This window comes from Thalassophryne amazonica, chromosome 1, assembly GCF_902500255.1.
Source record: "Thalassophryne amazonica chromosome 1, fThaAma1.1, whole genome shotgun sequence".
Classification (NCBI taxonomy): domain Eukaryota; kingdom Metazoa; phylum Chordata; class Actinopteri; order Batrachoidiformes; family Batrachoididae; genus Thalassophryne; species Thalassophryne amazonica.
In genome coordinates, this window is record NC_047103.1 from 51,347,062 (window position 1) to 51,374,439 (window position 27,378).

The window sequence follows — 27,378 nt, forward strand, 5'->3', positions numbered from 1 at the left end:
CACATCAACCTCTCCCTCGCTAATGAAACACTGGTCTCATATTCCAACACGTCTCTGCTTGAGTTCCCCAGTACGACCGCATAGTGGGAATACCATAAGGCCTATCATCACCTCCCTTGGCCATATGTACATTCAGATCTTTTGACTGGCCTCATTCATACCTACAACACCCAGTTGTTAGTTTTGAAATGTATGTTTCCCAATGTGAGATGTGAGAGAGAAATGAAATACACTTTCAGAGACTTGTTTGAGGTATTGAGCTCCACTGATCCAATGCATTGATTTTGTTATTAATTCAAAGAAGGGTATTTTAAGCAGAGACCACCATGGGTAAAGAGATGCAATAATAATAAAGGGGTAATTTGATGCTCTGCCATTTGATGTCTTCCAGCTGCCAAGAGCTACTCCTCTCTGTAACATGCCTCCGATAGCCATCTCTGACTGTGGGTGTACTCAGAACAGTGTAAATCAGAAGTGTAATCGCTTGCATGCTAAAAAGAAAGTGCTTCCACTGTATGCAGGAGATCAAGGACAAACTTCACATATGTCAAAACAAACATATTAGAACTGTGCTTCATCTTCCAGCCAGAACTCATTTAGACTACTCGCACTTTGCACAACTCAATTGGTTACCTGTAGAAGAATGTAATTCAGTTTAATTTATGTAATGTTCATCACATTGTTTATCCCAAATATTTCCGGAACTACTTTCGTTATGTTTCTGAGGTACACAGCAACAGAACTAGATCTAGTCACTCATCATTATTCATTCCAAGATACACCACAAATGTTGGTAAAAATATATTGGTGCTATTACAACCCCTGGCAAAAATTATGGAATCACCGGCCTCGGAGGATGTTCATTCAGTTGTTTAATTTTGTAGAAAAAAAGCAGATCACAGACATGACACAAAACTAAAGTCATTTCAAATGGCAACTTTCTGGCTTTAAGAAACACTATAAGAAATCAGGAAAAAAAATTGTGGCAGTCAGTAACGGTTCCTTTTTTAGACCAAGCAGAGGGAAAAAAAATATGGAATCACTCAATTCTGAGGAAAAAATTATGGAATCATGAAAAACAAAAGAACCCTCCAACACATCACTAGTATTTTGTTGCACTGCCTCTGGCTTTTATAACAGCTTGCAGTCTCTGAGGCATGGACTTAATGAGTGAGAAACAGTACTCTTCATCAATCTGGCTCCAACTTTCTCTGATTGCTGTTGCCAGATCAGCTTTGCAGGTTGGAGCCTTGTCATGGACAATTTTCTTCAACTTCCACCAAAGATTTTCAATTGGATTAAGATCCGGACTATTTGCAGGCCATGACATTTGTTATGTGCAGACGCAGGTTGAGGAGCGGACCAACGTCTGACCGAACCCAGCGCTAAATAACCAGAAAGCGGTTCCACAAACAAAACGGTTTTATTTCCCCTCCAGTGCAATAATTAGTGTACAAAATAAATATGTGGTTTGTCTGGCGGAGTGAAGGACGGCGCGCTCTCCAGCGCCCAAAAGGATCGAAGCCTCGGCGCTTCTGGACTCAGATTCACCGCCAAACACCCCCCAGGTGGACACGACAAACTGACTCTGTGAAGGATGGAAAAAGGTGAGGTAAGTCAACAGAGCTACAGCAAATATCCTTCAGAGGCACACACTATCAGCAACACATTCAGGTCTGAATTTAAGCTTTATGTAAATGAGCAGCTTCTCACAACAGGTGGAGGATCATCAGTCCGTACGCCACGGCAGTGAGAAGCAAACTGCACAATTCTCATCAATGTTCAAATATACTGCGTAACAGAATGCCAAATTACTATTAACAATCATTCAGACAATAATCACCTCTGATGTGTGCTGACAGCATGTGTCCCTCCCCCGTCCTCCTTCACAGGCACGATGTGTCAAACCCTGGTGCAGTCCTCAGCGTCTCACAAACGAACGTCACAAGGTTGAGTTCCCGGCAATTCTGCTTGAACCACTCATGGCTTAAATGCAGAACGCCATCTCATTATCTGCTTCAGCTGAAAGTCTTTAAGTTTGCACGTGAGCATCATCCACAGGTGCTGCGAGTCAGTAGGCCTGCACGTGAACATCCTCCACAGGTGCAGCTAATAATGCTGATGAGGGTGAAGGACTCTTCTGCCAGCACCTTCTCCACAGACAAAAACCAGTTTGCATACCACCTGGAGAGCAAAGAAAAGAAAACAACACAAAAACATCCAGCCAAACCCCCCAACACACAACAACATTGACCCTATGTGTCTTTTTGCAAGGATGTTTTCACAGTTTTTGCTCTATGGCAAGATGCATTATCATCTTGAAAAATGATTTCATCATCCCCAAACATCCTTTCAATTGATGGGATAAGAAAAGTGTACAAAATATCAACATAAACTTGTGCATTTATTGATGATGTAATAACAGCCATCTCCCCAGTGCCTTTACCTGACATGCAGCCCCATATCATCAATGACTGTGGAACTTTACATGTTCTCTTCAGGCAGTCATCTTTATAAATCTCATTAGAACGGCACCAAAAAAAAGTTCCAGCATCATCACCTTGCCCAATGCAGATTCGAGATTCATCACTGAATATGACTTTCATCCAGTCATCCACAGTCCATGATTGCTTTTCCTTAGCCCATTGTAACCTTGTTTTTTTCTGTTTAGGTGTTAATGATGGCTTTCGTTTAGCTTTTCTGTATGTAAATCCCATTTCCTTTAGGCGGTTTCTTACAGTTCGGTCACAGACGTTGACTCCAGTTTCCTCCCATTCGTTCCTCATTTGTTTTGTTGTGCATTTTCGATTTTTGAGACATAATCCTTTAAGTTTTCTGTCTTGACGCTTTGATGTCTTCCTTGGTCTACCAGTATGTTTGCCTTTAACAACCTTCCCATGTTGTTTGTATTTGGTCCAGAGTTTAGACACAGCTGACTGTGAACAACCAACATCTTTTGCAACATTGCGTGATGATTTACCCTCTTTTAAGAGTTTGATAATCCTCTCCTTTGTTTCAATTGACATCTCTCGTGTTGGAGCCATGATTCATGTCAGTCCACTTGGTGCAACAGCTCTCCAAGGTGTGATCACTCCTTTTTAGATGCAGACTAACGAGCAGATCTGATTTGATGCAGGTGTTAGTTTTGGGGATGAAAATTTACAGGGTGATTCCATAATTTTTTCCTCAGAATTGAGTGAGTCCATATTTTTTCCCTCTGCTTGGTCTAAAAAAGTAACCGTTACTGACTGCCACAATTTTTTTTCCTGATTTCTTATAATGTTTCTTAAAGCCAGAAAGCTGCCATTTGAAATGACTTTAGTTTTGTGTCATGTCTGTGATCTTTAATTTTGTAAAAAAAAAACAAAAAAAAAAAAAACAACTGAATGAACATCCTCCGAGGACGGTGATTCCATAATTTTTGCCAGGGGTTGTAGTTGGAATCAGTTGCTGTCAGATGTACAAAGTTGTCATAATCTGAACTTTTTAAGAGAATGGTCAAGTCATTTCTGCTCAGCAGCATTCTGGAAAGTCAATCCAGCCAATTTGTGTAACTGTGGATTTTATTTGCTGCTTAAAATTTTTAAAGTGTTTTTATTATTATTATTATTATTCAGATTTTATCTTGTTGCTTATTGTGTTTGTTTTAGGGAAGGACCACAATAAAAATAAGTCGTATGACTTTTTTGTGTTATCCCAAGAATTTGTATTAGTCATATGTTTTAACATGTTTTTGTTTATGATTTATATGGAATTTCTAAATAAATCAAGTACATTCAGAGATTGTCTTTGCTTTTGCTAGACTGCAGCAGAAGCACTTTATGTTCCTAATCAAAAACTCAGGAGATACTGGAAGCTGAGGGTAAAAGAAAAGTAGAGTTTAAATGGGATCACTTATTTTCTTATGGTTTTTTTGTTTGTTTGTTTTATGAAAGTTATGATGTGCTACTTATTTGATGTGATGCCATTTGATGCCAAAATGCAGTTTTTGTGCATACGGGGTCTTTTCATATGCAGGAGCTGCTAAAAAGGACCCCGAAGAAACACAATGACTATGCCCTCGTGCAGGAGTCTCTTCAGGTGATGAAGGCAGTGTGCTCCAGCATCAATGAAGCCAAAAGGCAGATGGAAAAACTGGAGGTTTTGGAAGAATGGCAGTCTCATATTGAAGGCTGGGAGGTGGGTCTCGCTGAACAACACTACACAAGGGTCGGCTGAAACGTTCATACGTTGACCATAAAACTGTTTTTGCCAGATCAATGAAGCAGATAAATGGTTTAATTTAAACTCATTTTTTTTGTACTTGCGTGGGAATGATTCCACGGAAGTGTGACCATATTTAGAAGATGTCAGTGGTAGTAAGTATTTGTCAAATGGAAGAGAAAAATTGGTATTACAGTGTGATCAAATACCTGCAGAAGAAGGCTTTAAGGCTGAGGGGCATTTATGATATTGTGGTTGCTCCAGCTTGATCAATGCTGAAAAGGGGAGAGCTGAACTTAAGAGGGATAGGTAGAATCTTGAAGATGTTTTCAAGGGGTAAATGGTTTCCACAGCCAGCACAGAGGAAATGAAAGGCATTAGAGGGCTGATGCAAACCCTGTGTGCTCTGACTTCTTTTTCTGGCTTCCTTGTGACCACCAGTTATATCAATCAATCACAAATATTTTGCTGATCAGTATAAAATATAGATCATCTTTCTAGCCCTTTGCATCATGTTTTTGTTGGCCTTGACGTGGTCTGATCCTCTCCAAAAGTTAATAATTTCATGGTATTTGCTCAGGTAATATTTCCTCCACATTTGGTGAAATCCCTCCATCCGTTGTTTATTTATCTTGTTCACAGACAGACACACACCTATATGATCAATTACAAGGCTCTGTTTCACCAGTGCGCAGAGTAAGTATTGTGTAAAGCACATGATGATGGATAATTGGTGACTGACAGCCAGATGAATGCTGTTGGGATCCTCAATGAGAGAGTTGAGAAGCTTCTGCATGCAGAACTTGAGATTTTAACATTTTCCGCTCAGTGAATGCCTCAAATTCTGACAAGACAGAAATTGATATGCTTTGAAAAAGATTCACCTAATTTCATCTACTGCCGGGTTCATCAACCCTGCTCCTGGGGAACACCTGTCCTCATGTTTTCCATGTGTACCTGCTGCAACCACAACTGATTCATCAATTCTGGTGTTTGCTAGCTCTTCATTGGCTGAGCACACCTGACTTGGTTAATTAGTAGTAGGTCGAGCTGCAGCACACTATGGAAACCATACAAAGTGCATGCTGTCCAGGAGCAGGGTCCGTGATTCCTGATGAACTGTTTCCTAACCAAGGATGAATACTGGGTCCATTACTTTTAGCTTGTGACAAACTTGATTCATGTAGTGAAAACATCCTTTCCTCTACAAAAAAGGTCAGGTTGGTTTCAACTGCGGTCTCAATGTTCTTGGATTTAAAGAGCACTGTGTTAATGGAGGACCATCCAAGAGTCCAAACAATGAACTGGGAGCAAGATATCAGCTTGCAGAGGCAGCTACATGAGGCTATCAGGACCAAATGCTAAGTAAAGCTTACAAAAGTGGTTTTGTTTCTCCAGGACAATGCCCTAGCTCAGGGGTGCTCAGGTTCGGTTCTTGAGATCTACCTTTCTGACACTCTTAGTTGTCTCCCTGTTCCAACACAGCTGAATCCAATGAAAGACTCGTTAGCAGGCTTTTAATTAGCCTTTCATTGGATTCAGGTATGTTGGAACAGGAAGACAACTAAGAGTGTCAGGAAGGTAGATCTCGAGGACCAGACTTGGGCACCCCTGCACCTAGCTCATAACTTTGTGGTTGCTGTGGCTGACATGCAACGAGCTTTCAGTTTCTTACCTCTCTTGATTTGGCACCATCTGACTTTGATTTGTTACAAAACATGAAAAAGGTGGAAAAAATATTAGAGAAGCGATAATAGAATGAAATATTGGAGAAGAGAGAATGTCACATCCTTAGCTGAGTTTTGTGAGCATCGGGGTGAAAGCTTCAGGGCCAGCAAGATCAAAGCACTCCAGCACTGTGTAAATATGTGGATCTTAAAGGGCATAATAACAAAGTAACAGACACATGGTTCCATCCCGAAAGGCTATCATAGTTAGCCTGTAAGCCTTTCAGCCAACCCTCATGCTATGACTAGAAAAATGGTAAATGGACAGCATTTATTGAACTCTTTTCCAACTGATGCACGTGCTCAAAGTGTTAGAGTGATATCTCCTATTCGTCCATTCACACATGAATTCAGACACCGATGCCATGCAAGGTGTTTATCCGCACACTGGGAGCAACTTGGAGATTAACGACTTTGTTCAAAGGTACTTTCATGAGCTTCCTGTCTGATTTGGAAACTGAACCTATGGCCACATGCCCACTTCTCTAAAGGTGCCCTGACACGAGCATGTTTTTGATTCACACAACAGCACGACCTGTGTCGTGACTATCCCACCCGCTGTGTTCACAGCTGGGCACCATTTGTGTTCTACCGGCTGCCTCGTGCTCTGCGCTGGATGCTGCGTATATAAAATAATTATTTAATTAATAAGTCAAATAATGAAAGTATCGTAAAGATATTTGTGAACATGAGTATAACTTTAATGGACTAATGAAGATGGAAAATTCTGCAGAATTTTGTGGGTTCAGTGGGGAAATTGCATGTGTTTGTAGCTGTCAGAAATTGAACAGTGCAGGTTTTTGATGTGTAGCTACACACACTCACTGGCCTCTCAAATAAATAAGAGTGTGGTGTGATTGGAATGATGCTCAGAGGTGGTTGAGGTGACATTTCTTGCACTGGACATGGCCCTGGCGGTTGATAAGTGCTTCAGCACTTTAGTTAATTGGAAGCAGGAGATGGAGAGAAGACAAAAACAGAGCAGAGTGATGTCTGCAGCTTGGATTTCTCTGTGGGTGTTTGTGGAATGATTGTGGGAGCCGCTGTTTTTTTTCCATTCCTGCTCCTCGCTCAGGCTGATTGCTTGTTAGTGTTGACCTGCTCTGCAGCTGGCCGCCCTCGGGGCATCCTGGCAGATTCACCTCGCGTGGGAGAAACGGGGTGCTGTCCCTCCATGGTCACTATGGAGACAACTGCCAGAATTTGTCAGGGTGATGGGTGGTGGCTGGTCTGTGTATCAAATGTCTGTTTTGTCTCTGGGCACCATAGAAATGTATTTGTTTTAGTTTCCAGTTGTTTTACTTCGCATTCTCTTTGTTCTTTTAGTAGTGTTGTTTTATTCTAGTTCTTGTGTGGGATCGGCTTGATTTAGCTCATTTAAAGATACAGTGTGTAGGATTTAGGTGTGTTTATTAGCAGAACTGGAATATGGCATTAATAATCTGTTCATTAGTATACAAATAATGAATGTTTATGAGCCATGTTGAATGTTATGTTCCAGCTTTCACCAAATTAAATATTCGTCCCATGGAACGAATGTAAAAACATTCATTATTTGTTTTATATAATGGTTAAAATAGAGCCTTATCATTTGCTATTATATTAATTTATAAACAACAGAAAAGGGACTTACATTTTGGTGCGTTACTGCACTGACTTTGTGTACTTCCCCCCAAAAAAAAGACTTTGTGTACGATCCTCACTCCAGCGAAACACATCATAAATGTGTCCAGTTTTGGTGCATCACTGCTGCTCCAGCATCAACAATCCAACATGAACTTTAAATAGGAGTTCAAAATAATTCTGATGATGTAGTCCGCAATGCGGTGTACTGCCTTCGTGTACTTCCAAAAAAAGAAGAAAAAAAAAAAGACTGTGTACTTACTTCCTCAGTGCAGCAAAAAAACCAACCAAACAAACAAACAAAAAAATCACATCAGAAATGAGTCCAGCTTTTCATTCTACCTTCCTACTAACAGCTCTTCATGCCTCCAGACGGCTTACAGCGCAGTGGATTTGTTTTGTGTGTGTGTGTGTGTGTGTGTGTGTGTGTGTGTGTGTGTGTGTGTGTGTGTGTGTGTGTGTGTGTGTGTGTGTGTGTGTGTGAGAATTATCACCGTCAATTAGCTCCTTCAAATCATTGTCCGTCAGCAAAACAAACTTCGCATGTTTAGCTAAATGCTGCTCCCACTAGTGGGCAGGGTTCGCACCGTGCAGGTACCGTATGGAACCAAATTTGCAGGTACCGTATGGAACCAAATTTGCAGGTACCGTATGGAACCAAATTTGCATGCTAAATGGAACCAAATTGCCCTCTAAATGCAACACAATACAAATGGGATGAATAATCCATGACACGTGACATACAAACCACCAATCAAATGACAAGGATCCACTCAGCCATTATATAATGTATAATTATCTGCATCAACAACCCAATGTTTTTTCATGACCATAGAATAAACCCTTCATATCTACATGGGAGGGACACCCCCCCCCCCCCCCCCCCATGTAGTCCACCATGTTGCAGTGCCGTGTTGACACAGTCACCCAGAAGAGATACATTTAACCATTCGCATTTTGCAGTGCAGCCACAAGACTGAAGAAAAAAGAAGATCCAGTGGTTCTTCTTCTGTGTACTGTTTACTGGTTGTTGGTGCAGGCTAACAAGTTTGACAGCCCTCATTTTGGTGAAATGGAGGATCATGCACTTTGCTTATCACAGGAGAAGGTAAGGGAGTCTGAGTCTCTGTTGCCAAAGAAGTGTAAACATGAAGTGAAGCAAAACCGTGATCTGTGATGGCATGATGCATTCTGCAGCCTCACTACCAGATGACTCTAAATTCTACACACTGCAGCTTTAAAGCTTTTTAATCCTTTGAAATATACCTTGCAACATTCAGATTACACTTGACTGTGGTACATTTTCCTTAATTAATGGCACATTCTGTTTTGCCATTTGAAATTCTTCCTCACTGTGCTGCAGTTGTTTTGGTCCTCAGATTCCTGGCTATAAAAAAAAATTAAATCTTGATGATTTACAACATTAGGTTTTTGTCTGAAAAAGAACGCTCTGTGCAGCTTGGAACATGATTGATGTCAAGCTTGATCGTAAAAGCACCACAGAGAAAGAGAGAAATTAAACAGGGTCATTCAGAAAGTAGGAAATGGGAAAGGTGTCGTGTTTAATGTGGATGAAGTGCAAAGGGAACCCATTGGCTGTTCCATTCAGGAAGGGCAGCTTCATAGTGTGGAACAGCCTGATGTTGCTGTTGGACCCTTGAAGTGACCAAAGGCCTTTCCAGGTCTGGTGTGCACACATTCACCAGCTACAAATTAGTTTAACATCTGGTCATAGGCTGGAGAGTTAAAAGGAGTTAAAAAAGAGGGAGAAGAGATGATGGGGAGGGTGACAGAATCGAAGGGAGGGAGGAATGGAGTGTGAAGGCAAGAGGAGAGGGAGAAAAGATGATCAATAGAAGGGAAAGGAGGAGAAGAGGAACAAAACGGGACGAGGAGAAAAAAAAGGAAAATGAGGGATAGGTTTTGGCCCGCTGATGTCTTCAGCGGGAGTAAATGCTTAGCACATTTTCCGGCTCTGTGTGCACGCTGGTTATTTTTAGCTCAAAAGTGCTGATCAAACATGCAACATAAATTCCCACAGCGGGTAAGATAAGGGAACAGATGGCACATTTTATCACTTCTAGCAGGAACCCAGGCAATATGGTGACCAGGCGTGACGAAGTAACACAGTTTGAGAGAGCGGGATGTTATTCTATAAAAGCTATTAACGACTGTGTATTTTAAAGTCCCATAGCAATGTGCTGTGAGGAAGCAGGGAGTGTTTTTACAGAGTCCTGAGAGAGGACAGGAAAGGCTGGGTTTCGTAACCCCACCTCCTCTTCAGACAAGATGTGTCAACATTTTCATGCTATAGAAACAAAACATTTGTAGTTTAGAGACTTCATCTGTAAGGTGAAGCATTCACCTTGGGACTGTGAGCATGAAAATATTTGATACCTTACCTAACTGAGCTCCAGGCTTCTCCTTACAGATTTATAGCCTGCTTGACTTTTTGTCCATATGTTCACTTCTAGGGCTCCAACATCACCGATAAATGCACAGAGATGCTTATGCAGGGTGTCCTGCTGAAGATTTCAGCTGGAAACATACAGGAGAGGATTTTCTTCCTGTTTGACAAGTTGCTGGTGTACTGCAAGAAGAAAAACAGGTGTCTGCACATTCTGACGATAAAGCCCACAAGTAGGAAACCCATTTAAGTTCTTGTTAGACCATATATCGTAATATGATTATAGAATACCATATTGGCCTGAATATAAGACAGGGTTTTTCCCCCTGGAAATATATCCACACACTCGTGTTTTACATGTCATATGTATATGTACACACAACAGAAGGTGGAGAGAAATACCCCTGAAAAAAATATGCCCCTGTTGCACCACTTTTTATTCTCAACCACACTTAACAGCCAACAAGATGTGGAAGTCTTGCTGTGAGATATAATATACATTCATGGTTCTTAATGTTGCTTGTCTGCATTTTAACACCACAACAGCTTATCTATGCAACTTTAACAAGATCACCAAAAGAACCAGCATTAAACATGAACAAATAACACAGTAAATCACAACTAGTTTTCATGATCCAGATGATTTTCAGTTCATTTCATGATTTTCCAAAGAACAATTGCACTCCTGTTCCCACATCACAGTGAACACCTTCATTGCCTGCTGTTGCAGGTACAAAACAGCCCCAGTACTGTACTATATTATCCCCCACAATTTTATTCAAACAATGGAGCTAAGATATTTTTGCTACACAAACTACATCAGAAGAGATTTTATCTTAATAGAGAGAGCAGCAGAATCACACCACATCGTGCACTTTTACTTCTGCCTTGATATTTCTCAGAACAGTTCATGAATGTTACATAACAATTCCTGGGTCCAAGAACCCAGTGGTAGTTCAGAAAACATGCACAGAAAGTTCTACCTGTGGAGAATTGAATGACTGACATCATTTAAGGAGCCAAGGCAGGTAAATTTGCACGGTTCATTGCATTACTGTTGATTGTTCGACTACTGATTCATCATATCTAGATTTTGTCCCCCTCCCCCCCAGATGTGCTTTCATTCATATTATTTTCAAATTAAAGCATTTCCAAAATATATACAAGGTGGTGGAGGTGATCAGCATCTTATTATTAGAGCCATCTCATATTTGAGTAGTTATAGTAAAACTGGAGTTGCGTCAGGAAGGGCATCCAGCGTAAACCTTTTGCCAAATACCAGTGCGGATCTGGCTGTATCCAGTGTGGCGACTCCAAACAAAACAGGAGCAGCCAACAGCAACATTGTATGCAAAATGCAAATAGCTGTAAATGTTATAATTTCACTCTCTATGCAGTACTGTGCAAAAATCTTTGGGGGTGTGCTGCCCAGTAATCTCTTTTTTAAAAGTGCTCACAGATTTTACTTCTTTATATTTGTTTTGAAGTATTACACGTTTCATACTTTTTTGTTAAATTTTATGAGGTTAAAGTGCATTAAGTATGCCTAAATGTTTTGCACATTATTGCACAGAACATTTTTTATTCCAGTAGAAACTTTGGACACACATGTTCCTTATTTTTTCACAATTTAAAATAGTTTACTATTCTTGAGTAAAAGAAAAAGTAGTTTGAGAGCTTTGAAGTAACTAAAGCTTGTTTACTATTTTAGAAAAGACTTTATAGATTTTAAAATTGAGCTTCTTGAATGATAGTAAGTCCCTTCGGCTGCTCCCTTGTTTGCACTTGGGGTCGCCACAGCAATTCCAAGGTGGATCTGCATGTTGAATTGGCACAGGTTTTACACCGGATGCCCTTCCTGACACAACTCCACATTACATGGAGAAATGTGGCAGGGGTGGGATTCGAACCCGGATCCTTCTGCACTGAAACCAAGCGCATTAACCACTTGGCCACAGCTATGGTCTTCATATAATATAGTGATGGAAGGAATCATGAAGAACTACTTTTCAGTTTGCACTTTAATTTAGATTCATTCCACTGCATCCAAACATTTGAATATTATATGAGTAGCAGCTTTTCATCTTTTTTTTTGTAAGTTTAAGGCACAAGAAAGGTGCCTATGAATTTTATACAGTACTGCACTTGTACAGAATATTCACAGTATTGGTATAATAAATACTTAATTGCTGTTCTGCACATGTTTTCAAAGGAATGGGTGCATTTTGGGGGAAAATAAAGTTTTACAACAGAAGGAACAATTTAATAGATATTATTCAAACCTGGGGATTGTGGGCATGTGATGATCTATTAATGTCGGCGTCTGGGTATTCGCACACAAACTCCTCCTCTTCTGAAGGATTATTTTCAACTTGCTTTTCAGCTATAAGCTTGTAAATAACGTGACATTTATTGTTAACATTTAAAATAAAGCCAGGAACCTCTTGCCAGGTCTTCGGGCATTGTAGCTCTTTTTTGCAGCACAGTCGCTGAATAGATGGTTCTGTGTGTTGGTTCTGTGTGTTTATTTAGCTGCTCACACTGTGTTACTGATGCATTTCCTGACAGGGCTGCCTGCCCATTTTATGCATTCACCGGCACATTTTATTCCTCCCCCTGTAGTCAAACCTGCTTTGATTTGCTTTCATGTGCAGAGTGTTTGCAGGTAGTATTTTAAAGCAGGTCTATCTAGTAATTTAAAAAAGGTTAAAGGTTGCATGGCTGGTGACAAAACATGAGTACAATAAGTGTCACATGACATTATCAAACTAATTATGCAGCTGATGGCAACCTTAAAAACCTATGTTTGATTTGTCATTTCATTTGATCTTTTGTCTTGATTGAAGGCGTTTGAAAAACAGTAAGATGTCCACCGAGGGTCCTCGCTACCTGTTCAGAGGGAGAATCAGCACTGAGGTGATGGAAGTGGAAAATGTGGATGATGGAACAGGTGAGTGATCCTCTGGGATGTTCCTAAGTAAAATTACCAATGAGCCAAAGGCCCACTCACAACAATGGACCTTTTCCAGCAATGTATGGGCCAACAGGCCCACACATTGAGCCTCCACACCTGCTGCAAATAATGAATGATTACAATATTTAGTATATTATTGACTTCAGGTGCGTGCATGTGCTGTGCAGTTACCACCTGAATAAGAAGAAATTAAAAAATATATATGTCAATCACTGTTATTTTTCATTTTTGAATTTCTGATGTTAACAATAAATTTTTCAAAACCAGACTTGGTTTCAAAGTCAGTTAAGTTCAAGCTACATTACTTTATTCTTAAACATTATAAATAGTGTGTCAAAGACCAACAACATCCACTATGACCAGCGCTCTACTACTTTGAAAAAATAATATTCATAGTCTTTTTTTGGTGGCTTTGTGCAGAGACGATCAGTTGTTATTCAACCTTCACAGATAACACATGCACAGAATTTGCAGATAACACATGCACAGAAGAATGCACAAATGCATTGACTAAATGCTGTTTCTACTTTTCTAATCACCCATTCGTTCTAAAGCATCACATGATTAAAAAGGCACAGGCTAGATTATGTTGTGCCTCCTGCTTAGTGAGACATGCAGGTAAAATACATATCAAATACAGTACTTTTGATACTAAAGTAATTTGCGTTAGCTGCATTGAGTTAAATCCACAGTAAATCCATCAATTAATCCAGTTAAATCCACACATTTCGGCAACATTGACATTCCTCCCGTTTCTCTCACTCTCAGCTGACAGCACCATTATTGACATCTGTGTAGCATCGTGGTCAGGGTCGAATATTTTGCCACCGTCAAGGCGATATTTTATGTTCTGAAATCTCACACGATTAACCAATCATATTTGCTGAACAAATGTAATTGGATTACAATGTTAATTAAACAGCCTCATGGAGCTCCGACAGGCTGGAAACAGTCTAAAACCATTTGCTTCATGACATTTTTGTTCAAAACTGTTTGATTCTTGTTCTCACAATGTGGACTGTCCCATTGGTTGTCCACCTTGTGAGAGCTGACAACACAGTTCATGGAAGAGCGAACACAGCTGTTGTTTTGTTTACCATCCAGCATGCCAGTATACTGCTGGCTTCCAGGTATGACTAGTTCATGTGCATACCCTCAGTCTCACCCTTTTTTCTGTATTATCAGCTCGAATTTGGGATTTTTCGCCTCGTTGAATGGTTTGTTCCAGCTTTCACCGAATTAAATATTCATTCTATTGAAAGAATGTAAAAACATTCATTATTTGTTTTATATAACGGCTAAAATAGATCCTTGTCATCTGATATTTTATTAATTTATAAACAACAGAAAAGGGACTTACATTTTGGTGTTCCACTGCGTTGGACTAAAGTCCAACACGAACTTTAAATAGGAGTCCAAATTGTGACGTGTAGTCTGGTGATGCTGTGCACTGACTTCGTACTTCCATTAAAAAAAAGACTTTGTGTAGTTCCTCAGTCCGGCCAAAAATCACGTTAGCTTTTCGGCTTTTCATCTGAACAGCTCTTCATGCATCCAGATGGCTTACAGCGGAGTAGATTTTGTGTGTGTATGTTACAAGAACTAGCACTGTCAGTTAGCTCAATCAAATTGTCATCTCGCTTGTGTTGTTGTCCCGCGTGCAAGTGGTGCACGCGCTCACACAACTGGGGTGGCGCTTGTTTGCTCATGTACTACCCCTCCCCCCCAAAAAAGACTGTGTACTTCCTCAGTGCAGCGAAAAAAATCACATCAGAAATTAGTCCAGCTTTTCATTCTAATGTCCTGCTAACAACCTCCAGACAGTTTACAGTGCAGTGGATTTGTTTTGTGTGTGCGTAGACGCGTGTGTTGTGTGTAGGTGTGTGTGCAGAGTGCAATGGCTCCAAACGTATGGAACCAAATTTGCACTCTAAATGTGTGGACAACATGTGTCCAGCATGCATGCACAGCTGGACTGTACGTTCACAGCTGGGCCACACATAAAACTGAGTTCCATTAGATGGCCTGGCTTCCCTTGTGCCCAGACAGGGCACATCCAGCACCTGATGCGTGTGTATAGGCTGGCCACATATAAAACTAAATTCCATTAGATGGCCTGGCCCCTCTGTGGCCGGACAGGACACGTCCAGCTTACTCATGCGTGTGCACCCTGGGTGTGCACCAACCAAGAGCATTAAACTTAATTTCCCACTTATTTCCTCTGGAAAAAGTAAAATAAAATAAATAGCGGTAAGTTCAATGAATCTGGTTCTGCAGCTTATCTGTGGCCGGACAGGACACGTCCAGCTTGCTCATGCATGTGCACACTTGGGTGTGCACCAACCAGGAGCATTAAACTTAATTCCACTTCTTTCCTCAGAAAAATAAATAAATAAATAAATAAATAAATAGCTGTACTAAAATTATCTGTGGCCGGACAGGACATGCTGGATGGTGGGAACCCCCAACACAGCACTCACGAACCAACCAGGACCTCCCACACAAAATAGATGCCATTGGCTTCCACAAGGCCTATAATCACAATGAAAGTGTACCATTTTACGGTACAGCATCTTCTGTCCAACACCCCTCAACCGAAAAAAAGACAAAACCACATGCTGCTATTGCTTGGTGAACTTGAGCGCTTGTGTCACTTTACCTCATGTTGCCGCTGATTATTATTTATATTTATTGAATCCATCGTTTCCTCTTCAGCAGGCTTGGATGGGCAGTGACTCTGGGCGTTTCTAGTCAGAGATGGATGGATTTGGGTCTGACGAGGGAGAGGGAGAATAAACACATAAGGCGGGCAGTGGTGAGGTAACTCGTGGGTGTTCTGCACCACAGGCAGGAGATCTCAATCTGAAATTCAGGGTGACAGGAGTATTTTAGCTTGAATTCCTACGTATGGACAGAACCACAAGTTTTTCCCAGGCGCACACTTGCTGCTTGAGGTTGAAAAACACCCACAAGTCATGCTTTATAAAGAATGCCACACTGTAGATGCTTTTAGAAGTGATTATAATTGATGATTGTCATGGTTTGGTTTTTGTTACACCCTGAAAAAAAAATCAGTGCGGTTATGCATTTCAGATTTTCCTGAAGGATGGAAATAATGACAGTGTGTGTACTATACTCGGTGGTCAAGAGTTCAGATCCATTTTCTGGAGATTTTTGAAATTCTTAACATCTATATTTGAGTGTTTGTGAATCATAAGCAGCAGTTATTTCTGAGGGAGTTACCTGAGGAGTCTGTATTAAATAATGCTGTTGGATAGTTCTTCTGTACGTACAGTGCTGTGAAACGTTTGTGCTCCATTAAACGTTTGTGCATGATTTTTTTTCTGATGTCAAATTTAAAAAAACAAAAATAGAGTGGCATACATGACATAAATTAAATTATAAAATAAATGATTTATTTAAATTATTAAATAAATAATTCTCAAAGCCAAAACATTAGTATAACAATAAATAATCACTTTTACATTCAGTTTTAAGAACTACAAAGAACGTGATACTGTAAGATAAGGTATCAATCAATCAACTTTTTTCTTATATAGCGCCAAATCACAACAAACAGTTGCCCCAAGGCGCTCCATATTGCAAGGCAAGGCCATACAATAATTATGAAAAACCCCAACGGTCAAAACGACCCCCTATGAGCAAGCACTTGTCAACAGTGGGAAGGAAAAACTCCCTTTTAACAGGAAGAAACCTCCAGCAGAACCAGGCTCAGGGAGGGGCAGTCTTCTGCTGAGACTGGTTGGGGCTGAGGGAAAAAACCAGGAAAAAGACATGCCGTGAAGGGGGGCAGAGATCGATCACTGATGATTAAATGCAGAGTGATGCATACGGAGCAAAAAGAGAAAGAAACAGTGCATCATGGGAACCCCCCAGCAATCTACGTCTAAAGCAGCATAACCAAGGGATGGTCCAGGGTCACCCGATCCAGCCCTAACTATAAGCCTTAGCGAAAAGGAAAGTTTTAAGCCTAATCTTAAAAGTAGAGAGGGTATCTGTCTCCCTGATCTGAATTGGGAGCTGGTTCCACAGGAGAGGAGCCTGAAAGCTGAAGGCTCTGCCTCCCATTCTACTCTTACAAACCCTAGGAACTACAAGTAAGCCCGCAGTCTGAGAACGAAGCGCTCTAATGGGGTAATATGGTACTACGAGGTCCCTAAGATAAGATGGGACCTGATTATTCAAAACCTTATAAGTAAGAAGAAGAATTTTAAATTCTATTCTAGAATTAACAGGAAGCCAATGAAGAGAGGCCAACACGGGTGAGATATGCTCTCTCCTGCTAGTCCCCGTCAGTACTCTAGCTGCAGCATTCTGAACCAACTGAAGGCTTTTTAGGGAACTTTTAGGACAACCTGATAATAATGAATTACAATAGTCCAGCCTAGAGGAAATAAATGCATGAATTAGTTTTTCAGCATCACTCTGAGACAAGACCTTTCTGATTTTAGAGATATTGCGTAAATGCAAAAAGGCAGTCCTACATATTTGTTTAATATGCGCTTTGAATGACATATCCTGATCAAAAATGACTCCAAGATTTCTCACAGTATTACTAGAGATCAGGGAAATGCCATCCAGAGTAACGATCTGGTTAGACACCATGTTTCTAAGATTTGTGGGGCCAAGTACAATAACTTCAGTTTTATCTGAGTTTAAAAGCAGGAAATTAGAGGTCATCCATGTCTTTATGTCTGTAAGACAATCCTGCAGTTTAGCTAATTGGTGTGTATCCTCTGGCTTCATGGATAGATAAAGCTGGGTATCATCTGCGTAACAATGAAAATTTAAGCAATACCGTCTAATAATACTGCCTAAGGGAAGCATGTATAAAGTGAATAAAATTGGTCCTAGCACAGAACCTTGTGGAACTCCATAATTAACTTTAGTCTGTGAAGAAGATTCCCCATTTACATGAACAAACTGTAATCTATTAGACAAATATGATTCAAACCACCGCAGCGCAGTGCCTTTAATACCTATGACATGCTCTAATCTCTGTAATAAAATTTTATGGTCAACAGTATCAAAAGCAGCACTGAGGTCCAACAGAACAACCACAGAGATAAGTCCACTGTCCGAAGCCATAAGAAGATCATTTGTAACCTTCACTAATGCTGTTTCTGTACTATGATGAATTCTAAAACCTGACTGAAACTCTTCAAATAGACCATTCCTCTGCAGGTGATCAGTTAGCTGTTTTACAACTACCCTCTCAAGAATCTTTGAGAGAAAAGGAACGTTGGAAATTGGCCTATAATTAGCTAAGATAGCTGGGTCAAGTGATGGCTTTTTAAGTAATGGTTTAATTACTGCCACCTTAAAGGCCTGTGGTACATAACCAACTAACAAAGATAGATTGATCATATTTAAGATTGAAGCATTAAATAATGGTAGGACTTCCTTGAGCAGCCTGGCAGGAATGGGGTCCAATAAACATGCCGATGGTTTGGACGAAGCAACCAATGAAAATAACTCAGACAGAACAACCGGAGAGAAAGAGTCTAACCAAATACCGGCATCACTGAAAGCAGCCAAAGATAACGATACATCTTTGGGATGGTTATGAGTAATTTTTTCTCTAATAGTCAAAATTTTGTTAGCAAAGAAAGTCATGAAGTCATTACTAGTTAAAGTTAATGGAATACTCAGCTCAATAGAGCTCTGACTCTTTGTCAGCCTAGCTACAGTGCTGAAAAGAAACCTGAGGTTATTGTTATTTTCTTCAATTAGTGATGAGTAGAAAGATGTCCTAGCTTTACGGAGGGCTTTTTTATAGAGCAACAAACTCTTTTTCCAGGCTAAGTGAAGATCTTCTAAATTAGTGAGACGCCATTTCCTCTCCAACTTACGGGTTATCTGCTTTAAGCTACGAGTTTGTGAGTTATACCACGGAGTCAGACACTTCTGATTTAAAGCTCTCTTTTTCAGAGGAGCTACAGCATCCAATGTTGTCTTCAAAGAGGATGTAAAACTATTGACGAGATACTCTAACTCCCTTACAGAGTTTAGGTAGCTACTCTGCTCTGTGTTGGTATATGACATTAGAGAACATAACGAAGGAATCATATCCTTAAACCTAGTTACAGCGCTTTCTGAAAGACTTCTAGTGTAATGAAACTTATTCCCCACTGCAGGGTAGTCCATCAGGGTAAATGTAAATGTTATTAAAAAATGATCAGACAGAAGGGAGTTTTCAGGGAATACTGTTAAGTCTTCTATTTCCATACCATAAGTCAGAACAAGATCTAAGATATGATTAAAGTGGTGGGTGGACTCATTTACTTTTTGAGCAAAGCCGATAGAGTCTAATAATAGATTAAATGCAGTGTTGAGGCTGTCATTCTCAGCATCTGTGTGGATATTAAAATCGCCCACTATAATTATCTTATCTGAGCTAAGCACTAAGTCAGACAAAAGGTCTGAAAATTCACAGAGAAACTCACAGTAACGACCAGGTGGACGATAGATAATAACAAATAAAACTGGTTTTTGGGACTTCCAATTTGGATGGACAAGACTAAGAGTCAAGCTTTCAAATGAATTAAAGCTCTGTCTAGGTTTTTGATTAATTAATAAGCTGGAATGGAAGATTGCTGCTAATCCTCCGCCACGGCCCGTGCTACGAGCATTCTGACAGTTAGTGTGACTCGGGGGTGTTGACTCATTTAAACTAACATATTCATCCTGCTGTAACCAGGTTTCTGTTAGGCAGAATAAATCAATACGTTGATCAATTATTATATCATTTACCAACAGGGACTTAGAAGAGAGAGACCTAATGTTTAATAGACCACATTTAACTGTTTTAGTCTGTGGTGCAATTGAAGGTGCTATATTATTTTTTCTTTTTGAATTTTTATGCTTAAATAGATTTTTGCTGGTTATTGGTGGTCTGGGAGCAGGCACCGTCTCTACGGGGATGGGGCAACGAGGGGATGGCAGGGGAAGAGAAGCTGCAGAGAGGTGTATAAGACCACAGCTCTGCCTCCTGGTCCCAACGCTGGACAGTCACAGTTTGGAGGATCCAAGAAAATTGGCCAGATTTCTAGAAATGAGAGCTGCTCCATCTAAAGTGGGATGGATGCCGTCTCTCCTAACAAGACCAGGTTTTCCCCAGAAGCTTTGCCAATTATCAATGAAGCCCACCTCATTTTTTGGACACCACTCAGACAGCCAGCAATTCAAGGAGAACATGCGGCTAAACATGTCACTCCCGGTCTGATTGGGGAGGGGCCCAGAGAAAACAACAGAGTCCGACATTGTTTTTGCAAAGTTACACACCGATTTAATGTTAATTTTAGTGACCTCCGATTGGCGTAACCGAGTGTCATTACTGCCACGTGAATTACAATCTTGCCAAATTTACGCATAGCCTTAGCCAGCAATTTCAAATGTCCTTCGATGTCGCCTGCTCTGGCCCCCGGAAGACAATTGACAATGGTTGCTGGTGTCGCTAACTTCACATTTCTAAAAACAGAGTCGCCAATAACCAGAGTTTGATCCTCGGCGAGTGTATCGTCGAGTGGGGAAAAACGGTTAGAGATGTGAACGGGTTGACGGTGTACACGGGGCTTCTGTTTAGGGCTACGCTTCCTCCTCACAGTCACCCAGTCAGCCTGCTTTCCCGACTGCCCGGGATCTGCCAGGGGGGAACTAGCGGCAGCTAAGCTACCTTGGTCCGCACCGACTACAGGGGCCTGGCTAGCTGTAGAATTTTCCACGGTGCGGAGCCGAGTCTCCAATTCGCCCAGCCTGGCCTCCAAAGCTACGAATAAGCTGCACTTATTACAAGTACTGTTACTGCTAAAGGAGGCCGAGGAATAACTAAACATTTCACACCCAGAGCAGAAAAGTACGGGAGAGACAGGAGAAGCCGCCATGCTAAATCGGCTAAGAGCTAGTAGCTACGCAACCTAGCGGATTCATAAAAACACACAAAGTGAATAATGTGTAAATAATTTAAAGGTGATTCAGCAGAAGGAGTGCTTTAGTTAAGGCACCAAACAGGCCATGAAGCAGCACAGGCAACGCACGACAACAGCGAACGCACGACAACGGTGCTAAAATAAAATAAAAATCAACTAAACACGCTGTGGAGCAGCACAGATAACGCACGACAACAGTGCTAAAAGAGAAAAAAAAAATAAAAAAAATAAAAACGAAAGGTAGGCCATTCTCAAGAACTGATCTTGCATGACTAGTGAGAGAAGCCATCATGACATCAAGACCATGCCTGAATGAGTTACAGGTTTTTGTGAATATGACATGACATTCATGACTATTTATACATCTTCATGGGGAGCGAGAACGGAAAAGCATTTTGTGAAAAATAAGAGATGAAAATTCAACTGCAGTTTGCTGGAAGGTGCCAGCCTAGATTTTATCTCTTTTCTTGTGCGAAAATCTGTTTCTGTCCACCGTAAAGCTGTGACTGGTGGTGCATTGTCCCAGTCCACCCCGCTGTAAATGGCTGGGGAAGTAACTTGCGATGGACTGGTGTCCAACCAGGGGGAGTCATAGATTCTCAACGCCTTCAAATTTATATCCTGGGATAAGCACTGGTCCGATGGGCCTCGGGGCCTGCAGGACATATTTCTTGTACTTGTACTCCTGTAAAGCCCTGGTCCCACCATATAATGAAGGATGAATAATGAGCCACGCAGAATGTTTTTTTTTTTTTTTTGCTGCAAGAGGGTTTATTCAACGATCGTGGGAGAATGGTGCCTCTGAGTGGCTCTTAGAGACATTATCTTCAGTTAACGAAGCTCATCTCTGAGCGGTGCTAATTTCAAGATGTTCAAAATTTAGCAACTACAGTGTGGGGCAGTTCGTCTACGAGTTACTATGATGACTAACGAGGATTTTTGAGGCCTGTGCTTGGTCCTTACAAGGCTACTAAAAGCCCATTATCCCAACGCCTGGCAGCTAGGCAGGACCTGAGCGGCTGCCCTCTTGCGCACACAATTCCACCTGCTCTGCATTCCAGATGCTGTATATAAAATAATTATTTTGTAGCAGATTATAATCATTTTCTGCCAAACCTTGGATGCACCTCTAATTGCTTCTGGAATCATAGAAGGCTGTTTCATCTGGATGCTTTTTTCTTCTCTTTCCTGCTCCATGAGGATACAAGTGTGAGATGGGTGTGGGAGGGTCAGATGGTAGGACCAAACGTGTGTTTGTGCACCGATGTCGCGCTACACAGCACTGTGTGGCTCATATGTGGCTCTACGTGGCTGATACAAGCCATTCGAGGCTCTAATGACAGGTCGGTCATGGCTCACTAGAGGCTGCTACGTGGTACAGAGAGGCACCTAGAGGTGCCTTAGTAGTGGATATGTGATAGATGAAAATGTGGGTCATTCTTTGAATAATCACTACACACTCATGCATAGCTCATTATTCATGGATTATTCGGTGGGACCGAGGCTTAATGGTACAACTGCAAGGTAACGTTATTTCATAAATCTAACTAATGAACTAACGAGGAAGCAGGTGTATGTTAATGTTAGTTGCTCTCAAAGCAGCTAAACAATCTATTTTATATAATGGCTGAGTGGTTCCTTGTCATTTGTTTGGTGCTTTGTATGTCACTTGACATGGATTATTTGTCCCATTTGTGTTGCGTTGCATTTAGCGTGCAATTTGGTTCCATACGTTTTGTAGCATTGCAGTGGTGGGGCGGCGTTTAGGTAAACATGTGGAGTTTGTTTTGGTGACAGATGAGGATTTGAAGGAGCTAATTGATGGTGCTAATTCTTCTAACGCACACAAAAAACTAATCCACTCCACTGTAAGCTGTCTGGAGGCATGAAAAGCTGTTAGGATGAAAAGCTGATGTGATTTTTCGCTTGACTGAGGAACTACACAGTGTCTTTTTTTTTTTTCTTTTTTTTTTTGGAAGTACACGAGTCAGTGCACAGCATCAAGGACTACATAGTCGCAATGTTGGACTCCTATTTAAAGTTCGTGTTGGACTGTTAAGCAGCAGTGAAACACCAAAATGTAAGTCCTTTTTCTGTTGTTTCTAAATGAATAAAATATCAAACGGCAAGGTTCTGTTTTAGCTGTTATGTAAAACAAATAATGAATGTTTTTGCATACCTTTCAACTCGACTTTGCTTTGTTTTTATTTTTTAGCACTTTATATCCTTTATACATTGGCTTGCCAAAATTTGTCCAATAAATAATTTTTATGGCAAAATATTGGGATGCAAGGCCGAAGTTATTGGTAGAATTTATAGTTATGATTTTCTGGTAAATTAACCAAAGTACAATCCAAGAATCAATTTGATTAATTGAATAACTAAAAAAAACTACCAAAATAATCATTCACTGTAGCACTAATGTAGATGTACAATTCTGTAGTGCATTACAACTGACTTTATTTTTGTAACGCATTACTTATTCATAAGATGGAATTTTATAAAATCAGATAATCTATTTTGACTAGCAAATTTGATAGCTATTACCATGAGCTTGATTGTAAAGAATTGTAGTAAGTAGGTTGTAATAATAAGTTAGCGCTGCTACTAGCCATTAATAAGTTGCTTGAAGGTAATTGTGGTCTGTCTGGGTGGATACAAATCAGAACTCGGGCTGATTCCTTAGTGCGGTGGATTCTGTGACACATGGCTATGCTGGATGCTCGCACACATTGTTTGACCTGAAGGAAATGAATTTAAAAATTAGACGACACAGAGTTTACTAGGATGATAGCCGTCATTATTGTGGACATAACTTCCACCTTGTCAGTGCCATTTCTCTTCTTCCTTGTCATGGAGTGTAATAGCAAGGAATGTAATTCCTTGAAGGACAGACCCTAAAGTGGATGTAACGTTAACAAGGGCACACAGGCAGAGATGACCATTAACCTTCTTACTTGTGACTGCTGTGGGAAAAACAAGGGCTCTGCAGGTCAACTTTGCCTCCCTTTATGGAATTACAACATGTCATACCATGTAATGCACTTGCAGCTTTTTCCAAAATGGAATAATGTTGCGATCACAAATGTTAATTTGTTGTTTTCTCTGATCCAAATGATTGGATTTGTGTCTTGTGTTAATGCTGTGTTTTATGAGCTAACACTGGTTTACTGTGAGCTCCACTTCCCAACAGCTATGTTATGACCAGCTCAACCGCTGATTGATGGGCCTCCCCTTCAAACATGGAAAAAAGCTGTGAGCCTAAATGAGTCAAAAGTGTGGATTTCTGCTGTTCCTCCCCATTTGAAGAGAGGACGTTATAAAAGTCACGACTGTCTGTGTGCTCTCCTCTTCTGCACTGCAGCTGACTACCATAGCAGCGGGAACATAGTGAACAACGGCTGGAAGATCCACAACACAGCCAAGAACAAGTGGTTTGTGTGCATGGCCAAGACCCCGGAGGAGAAGCAGGACTGGCTGGAGGCCATCATGAAAGAGAGGGAGAGGAGGAAAAGTAAGGAGGTGCTTTGGTGTATTCATGTCAGGACGTAGGTCTGGTTAGTTTCGAGACAGCCACTTGGGGTGAACTTTCTGTCTTGAAGGAACTAAAAGAATATATATGATGCATTTGTTATTATAAAGCCATTACACAAGAATAAAAAAAAATCAGATTATAAAGAAAGCTCATTACAGCTAATTTTGTTGCTGATAAAGTATTTACTTTGGGGAGATTCCATCACAAATACTCTGAATTCGCTCAGTGAGATTTTGCAGATGACATGAAAGAGGAAAAGTGTCCAGGTCTTGAAGTTCATGCTGCATTTGATGGTAACTGGGAACTCAGATTTTTGACTTACAACTTGGAAAAAATATTTTAAAGTTTTGAAAAAATGTCATTTTGGCAAACCAAGTAAAACTTTAACTGTAAAGTGTCATTAGTATTGAGAAGTGACACAGCAGACCTGTCTGAGTTGTCTTTCTTCTGTCTAGGAGATATCCAGCAAAACCTTTATGTGCAATATGTCGAAATGTTTGAGGAATTCTGCCCAACAAGGTCTCTGGTGGCCTGGATTTATTAGTTGTGCCTGCTGCTTTTGTGTTTCTGTTTTGACTTTATGCCTTTTTCCCACTTTTAAAGTCACAGTTGCAATTGAGATGGTTTGGACATGTACAGAGGAGGGACCCAGGTATATAGGGAGAAGGATGCTGAGGATGGAGCCAACAGGCAGGAGGAGAAGAGGGAGGCCAAAGAGGAGGTTTATGGATGTGCTGAGGGAGCACATGCAAGTGGTTGCTGTGACAGAGGAAGACACAGAGGACAGGATGAGATGGAAATGATTGAGCTGCTGTGGTAACCCCTAACGGGAGCAGCCAAAGGAAGAATTAGTAGTTACAATTGAAGGTCTAACTTGTTTATTTGGCTCCATAATTGTATGACTGGCATATGTAACGTAGTCGTATTCTTTGGCTCTCAAATGGCATGCTTGGAATCCAAGTTTTTGTGTCATGGCATGTTGTCAGTTTTTTTTTTTTTTTTTCCCAAAATTCAAAATTTCAGAAAGGGCAAATTTTGGTCATATTGGCAAAATAAGGTCGTGAATCTGTTTTGAATCATGTGGAATAATATAATGGTGCCAAACAAAATTTTTGGTATGACTTGAATTTATTTATTTATTTATTTAAGTGATTGCAGTTCTGAGTATTTTTCTTCCTTGTGCTTTCTTTCTGAATTTTTTTCCCCCCAGTGGAAATCGATATCAAATTGGGTAGCAGTCTCCTGTAGTTTGAGTTGTAGAGTGAATAATCAACACATTTTTTTTTTTTTTGCTTTTCATGTTTAGTAAAGTTATTTTCACACTGTACAATATTTGCATTCTTTATTCCTCAAAAATATTGCTTCTCTTTTTATGCTACATGAAGTAATTTCAAGGTTGTGCATTGGTCTCTTATGGATGTTGCTCATGTTCATATTCTCACTACACTGAGCAGCACGTGAAAGGTTATACAGTACTTCCAGGGATTAAAGTACTCCATTGTTAAAACGGGTTTCCATCAGTTAGGGTGCCAAATCAAAGCTGGATGCAAAATCTAAAATTTACCGCATCCCCAGGATATATCTACCGCATCCCCACATTCAGAACATTCAAAAGTAGATTTTTAGAATAACATCTTTTTTTTTTTGTTTGTTTGTTTGTTCTGTTTTTGTTTTATTGTTTTTTCTGCTTGCTGTGAGTCCCTGCATTTGTTCTTCTGTGTCCTGTGTGCGTTCCGCCAGAGGGAGGAGGAGGGCAAGGGGGTCAGTCTGCTGTGTGTTTGTGTCTCAGCACGGTGATGACACAATATGGGGCCATTATTGTCACAAAAGTATTTGCAAATGTGTATTTCGAACCACAAATGTGTAACCAGATCCAGAAATGTGTACAAAAATTTGTGTGTGTGTAACCGTGTGTCTGTGAAAATTAGGCCACTCGATTGGATGTGTTTTTACACGTGACTTTTGCTACACTTCTGCTGTGGGAGATCCACTAACCACCAGGGGCACAAGCACCAATGCGATCAGTCACCGCTAAGGTTTTAAGGCTGGCCGGCGGCGCAGGTCCGCCCCTAAAAATCGGTCCACCTTTTGCATCTGCGCATGCGTCATTTCAGACCACAGCAGCGCATCTGAGACGGAGTCTTTTCACCCGAAGCAGTCACATGGATTAATGGGATTACTAACCATCAGCTGATGAAGGTAAACCCTCTTAAATCGTAGAGAAGCTTGAATCTTCGACTGGACTAGGTTGCTTGACGTGAGGACGTTTGCTGTTTAGGGGGAATTACTACAGGCAGATCCATGGTTGTGCGATGGGGTCTCCGGTATCCCCCATTGTGGCCAATCTTTACATGGAGCAAGTGGAGAAGACAGCCTTGACGTCGTTCACAGGCATCTCTCCCAGTCACTGGTTCAGATATGTCGATGACACATGGGTTAAAATCAAGCAACAGGAGGTCGAGGACTTTACAGAACACATCAATTTGGTGGATTCCAATATCAAGTTCACACGTGAGGATGCCAGAAACAACCATTTAGCCTTCTTGGACTGTGATGTTACGATTGGAGAGAACAAGCAGCTCCAGACAGAGGTTTACAGAAAACCCACTCACACTGACCAATATCTGCTCTTTGGCTCAAACCACCCCCTTGAACACAAGCTTGGGGTGATCAGGACTCTTCAACACAGAGCCCTACAGGTGCCCACAACTGCAGAGGGAAGGGCTAAAGAACAACAACTTGTACGGAAAGCCCTCACAGTATGTGGGTACCCACGATGGTCCCTGGACAAAGTGCAGAAGTACCAGAAAACAAAGAGACCAGATAGACAGGAGACGGAGACAAGAAGAAGAGGAGTGTCTCTCCCTTATTTAGCAGGAGTAGGGGGAAAACTACAGAGGATCTTCAGACAGCACAAAATCCGTTTACTTTAAACCGGTTAACACCTTGAGACAGAAATT

The 27,378-nt window shown here is 40.8% G+C and overlaps 1 protein-coding gene across 1 annotated transcript in view; it reads left to right on the plus strand.

Moving 5' to 3' along the window:
* The window catches only part of prex2 (phosphatidylinositol-3,4,5-trisphosphate-dependent Rac exchange factor 2), a 432,315-nt gene that overhangs the window by 99,159 nt on the left and 305,778 nt on the right, over positions 1-27,378 (plus strand). The window contains exons 6-9 of the mRNA XM_034169827.1: positions 4,018-4,179; positions 10,028-10,161; positions 12,807-12,910; positions 24,248-24,397. Of these exons, the coding sequence (XP_034025718.1) occupies positions 4,018-4,179; positions 10,028-10,161; positions 12,807-12,910; positions 24,248-24,397 (550 nt within the window). The remainder of the gene's footprint in view (positions 1-4,017; positions 4,180-10,027; positions 10,162-12,806; positions 12,911-24,247; positions 24,398-27,378) is intronic.